At 51.9% G+C, this 4,199-nt stretch overlaps 1 protein-coding gene across 1 annotated transcript; it reads left to right on the plus strand.

The window, feature by feature from the left end:
- The first annotated feature begins 797 nt into the window (after positions 1-797).
- Positions 798-3,244, plus strand: MC3R (melanocortin 3 receptor). Its single transcript, XM_003787711.3, has one exon. It carries the CDS (start codon positions 1,083-1,085, stop codon positions 2,052-2,054), a length of 972 nt encoding a protein of 323 aa, XP_003787759.1. The 5' UTR covers positions 798-1,082; the 3' UTR covers positions 2,055-3,244.
- Positions 3,245-4,199: the final 955 nt, after the last annotated feature.

Consider the following 4,199-nt stretch of genomic DNA (forward strand, 5'->3'; position numbering starts at 1 on the left):
AACACATTGAATCCCATAATGGCATAAATGTATTCATGATCTATGTACAAAGACTTGATAAAAAATAAAATAAAATAAAATAAAAATCTCTGCAGCCTCGTTTCTCAGATGGGTGGCTCCCAGTCCACACTCTGGCCACAGCAAACCACTTGGAGTGCTTCGAAAGCCCCAAGCCTTCTTTTCTGCAGATTTCAACCCCGGCTAAGCCCAAACTCATCACCTCTTCTTCCTTGGAATCAAAAATTCTCACCGTTTCTTCCTGCAGGAACTTTCCTTAACCATCCAGGTTAGGAGCCCTCCCATCTGCGCCCCCAACCCCCGGGCTTCCCTGGTTCCGGGAGGACTGGAGTAGCCCCCGTTTCACTCATCACTATGTTCCCTGCACCCAGCAGAGACCCGCCACCGAGTGGGTGCTCAGTAAGTGTTTTCTCAAACAACCACAAACGAATGAACGAGCGAACCAACAAAGGGACGGAGGAACCGACCTGAAGTCTGCGGCGGTCTCGGCGCCCGCGAGCAGGGGAGCCGGCGGCCTGCAGAGGGCGCCGGGCGGCTGCGCATCTCGGCGCGGCGGCCGGAGCAGGTGCCTGCTGTCAGTCAGAGAGGTGCGCGACGCTCAGTGGTCGTCTCGCTGCGTTGAACATCAAGTAGGAGTAGTTTGCCCTTGGCTGATGTATAAAACCTGAGTGTTCTCCGTTCACTTCTAGCGACAGGTAACACATCCCCAGTCTTGCTGTGAAAAGAGTCGTAACTGTAGCAACCAGTGGCAGATTTTCTGATCCCAGGTGGGAACGTGAGCAGAGACAGAGGAGGGGGTAAGAGGCCGTGAGAAGAGGCAGCCGATAAGAGTAGCTGTAAAACTACAGACGCAGAGGAAAGTTTCTCTATGTCTCCAAGCTGCTGACTTTTCTCCCTCTCCTGTCCTCTCCTCTCCACCTCCTCTTCGATGGTGGGCAGGAACATTCCTACATTGCACAAGCTCCAAAAGAAGGCTCGGCAGGGAGATCTCGTCTTCGCCGCCGGCAGCAGCAGCCCCCCCAGACCCTGCCGGAGCCCAGCTCGGAGCAGCCCTGCTGTTAGCCATGAATGCCTCCTGCTGCCTGCTCCCCACTCAGCCCACGCTGCCCAACAGCTCGGAGCACCCCGAAGCCCCTTCGTTCAGCAACCAGAGCAGCAGCGCGTTCTGTGAGCAGGTCTTCATCAAGCCCGAGGTCTTCCTGGCTCTGGGCCTCGTCAGCCTGCTGGAGAACGTCCTGGTCATCATGGCCGTGGTCAGGAATGGCAACCTACACTCGCCCATGTACTTCTTCCTGTGCAGCCTGGCGGTGGCCGACATGCTGGTGAGCGTGTCCAACGCCCTGGAGACCATCATGATCGCCGTGGTGCACAGCGATTACCTGAGGCTGGAGGACCAGTTCATCCAGCACATGGACAACGTCTTCGACTCCATGATCTGCATCTCCCTGGTGGCCTCCATCTGCAACCTGCTGGCCATCGCCGTGGACAGGTACGTCACCATCTTCTACGCGCTGCGCTACCACAGCATCATGACGGCGCGGAAGGCGCTCACGCTCATCGCCGCCATCTGGCTCTGCTGCGGCGTCTGCGGCGTGGTATTCATCGTCTACTCCGAGAGCAAGATGGTCATCGTGTGCCTCATCACCATGTTCTTCGCCATGCTGCTGCTCATGGGTACACTCTACGTGCACATGTTCCTGTTCGCCCGGCTGCACGTGCAGCGCATCGCAGCTCTGCCTCCTGCCGACGGGGCAGCCCCGCAGCAGCACTCGTGCATGAAGGGGGCCGTCACCATCACCATCCTGCTGGGGGTGTTCGTCTGCTGCTGGGCCCCCTTCTTCCTCCACCTGGTCCTCATCATCACCTGCCCCACCAACCCCTACTGCATCTGCTATGCCGCCCACTTCAACACCTATCTGGTGCTCATCATGTGTAACTCCGTCATCGACCCGCTCATCTACGCCTTCCGGAGCCTGGAGCTGCGGAACACCTTCCGGGAGATTCTCTGCAGCTGCAACGGCGGGAGCCTGGGCTAGGACGGCAGGGCCGCCAAGCGCAGCGGGCCTTCCAAGCAGCCAAGATGGTTAGAAAAAGAAGAGGAGGAAAAGGTACTTAGAAGATACAAAGATGTGCTAACAGACTCTTTGAAAGGATCCCAAAGTGGGTAAGTCACAAACTCCCATTTCCCAAATAGTCACCGGGAGGAATCAGTGGGGGCTCCCCTGGGTGCTGCGTTCACCCCTTTCCACACATCAGGGTCTGTAACGCTGCCTGCTGGGTCCCTGGCCAAAGCAGACTCATGAACAGCAAGGGTGATTCATGTCCTCGTAACCAGCCCTGTGACAGCAGCAACCTCCAGCTGTCAGCGACAGGGAGCTTTGCCCTTAGTCCATGAGCCCGAGTTTCCACTCGATTACCCTATTGACAGGGAAGCAGTCACCTAAAAACGATGACCTCTTCGTGAAAGAAGCAACGCCGTGCTGTGTTCCCCTCCTCTTCTCATCCCCCGTTTCTAGTTTTGCTGTTGTGGTGATGTCTGCTGTGGCTGAGCTTTTTTTATACATTGTATCTAAAGCAGCCTTCAAAATTCTAGCAAAGGAGGGATAAGATACTTAGAACAATCAGAATATACTTGTGTACTTAATTAATGCCTTGCTATTTTAAAGTATAAATTACTCCTTTTAAAAAATCCTTTTTTCTGTTATTCCTTCTCTTCTTTTAAAACAAGGGAGAGAACTGTAGGTGGGAGGGGATGCCACATATGTGATAAATTGCTTTCCTACAGTTTCCCATAGTTTGAGGAACTGTGGGACTGCCACACGGCTCTCTTGGGAGACCTTCTGCTTCTCTGTCACATGAAATTGTCTGTGAAGAGCATGTTTGGGGTTCCTGGCTCCTTTTGCTCGACCTGGTGTTGAAGGCAGGTGACTCTGTTATCAGCATCTGTTACCTTGCTAAGTGCGGCAATTCATTCCTAGAAGTGCAAGGCCAGAGCCATTGACCAGCGCTGGCATGGCAGGTCCTCTCCTGCCCCAGAGAACTTCAGCCTGTTTGCTATCTGTCCTCTCTCACCTCACCCCTCTTAGGAATTCATGTATTAAAGCTGAGTCTTGGAGTGCAATTGTGTTGTTTTTTCCTGTGCTAGAATATATCCAGGGTTGTTTTGTGTTTTGGAGATTTTCTGCTAATATAAGCAAAATCATTTGTTTCTTGCTTTGACTGTGATGTTCGGAATCAATAAAAAGCTTTGGTGGAAGCGGAACGTGTGTTACTTTGAAACGCACCACCCAGAACACTCTGGTGACCCCTGCCTGTGGCCGTCAGACGTTACACTGCAACTCATTTGCTACTTTTGTACATGGCATAAACGGCCCCATTGATCACAGCTCTGGTCTTTTCTAGGGCAATACCTTTAGCCAAACTACAAAACTCTCCCATCTAGTTTCCAAAAATACCAGGCTGGTGGTTCCTGGGCCACTGTTATTCCCTATTAGTTTAATCAAGACACCAAATAATAGGATTTGTCTGCAGCCACTCAGCAGACAAATGTGGAGAATGGGGAATCGAATCCTTTGAAAATGGCATTCCAAGCTATGGAGATTATGATGGCCTTTTCTCTATGTCAACAAGATAAAAATAACTTTTCACCTTTCACATCAGTCTTCGTATTATTTCGTTTTGTCCCATTAACAATCTTCTAAAACAGGTGAGTCATTTTAAAGAAACTTAGTCTTGGAGGGACTGTGTCCAGGAATGCCAGCTAGTCAGGGTCCCAGCGTCCTGCTGCCGATAACTTTTTGCTGCCAACATGCAGCTGCCAACAGTTTTCCGTAATTTAAAGGGATGCAGCCCCCCTCCTCATTAGTTTATGATGACATGTCCAAACAGGATGCTCAGAAGAATCAGCTGGGACCTTATTTAAGTGCAGAATCTGATCCAGCAGGTCTGGGGAAGAGACTAAGATTCTGCATTCATGACCCTGACGAGCTCCCCAGGGATGCGTCTGCTGATCTGAGAACCACACCTTAAACAGCCCGAGCACAGAGGACTTTGAAATGAACATGGTGAGAAGCCAAAAGTGCCCGTCCACGTGGAGAGCTGACCATATGCCCGGGACGGTGCTCAGTACTTTCTAGGCTCTTGCTCTTGAGCCCTGCAGTAACCCTACAAGGCAGATATGA

The sequence above is a fragment of the Otolemur garnettii genome, unplaced genomic scaffold, assembly GCF_000181295.1.
Source record: "Otolemur garnettii isolate 467f Iridium unplaced genomic scaffold, OtoGar3 scaffold00023, whole genome shotgun sequence".
In the NCBI taxonomy this organism is placed as follows: Eukaryota; Metazoa; Chordata; class Mammalia; order Primates; family Galagidae; genus Otolemur; species Otolemur garnettii.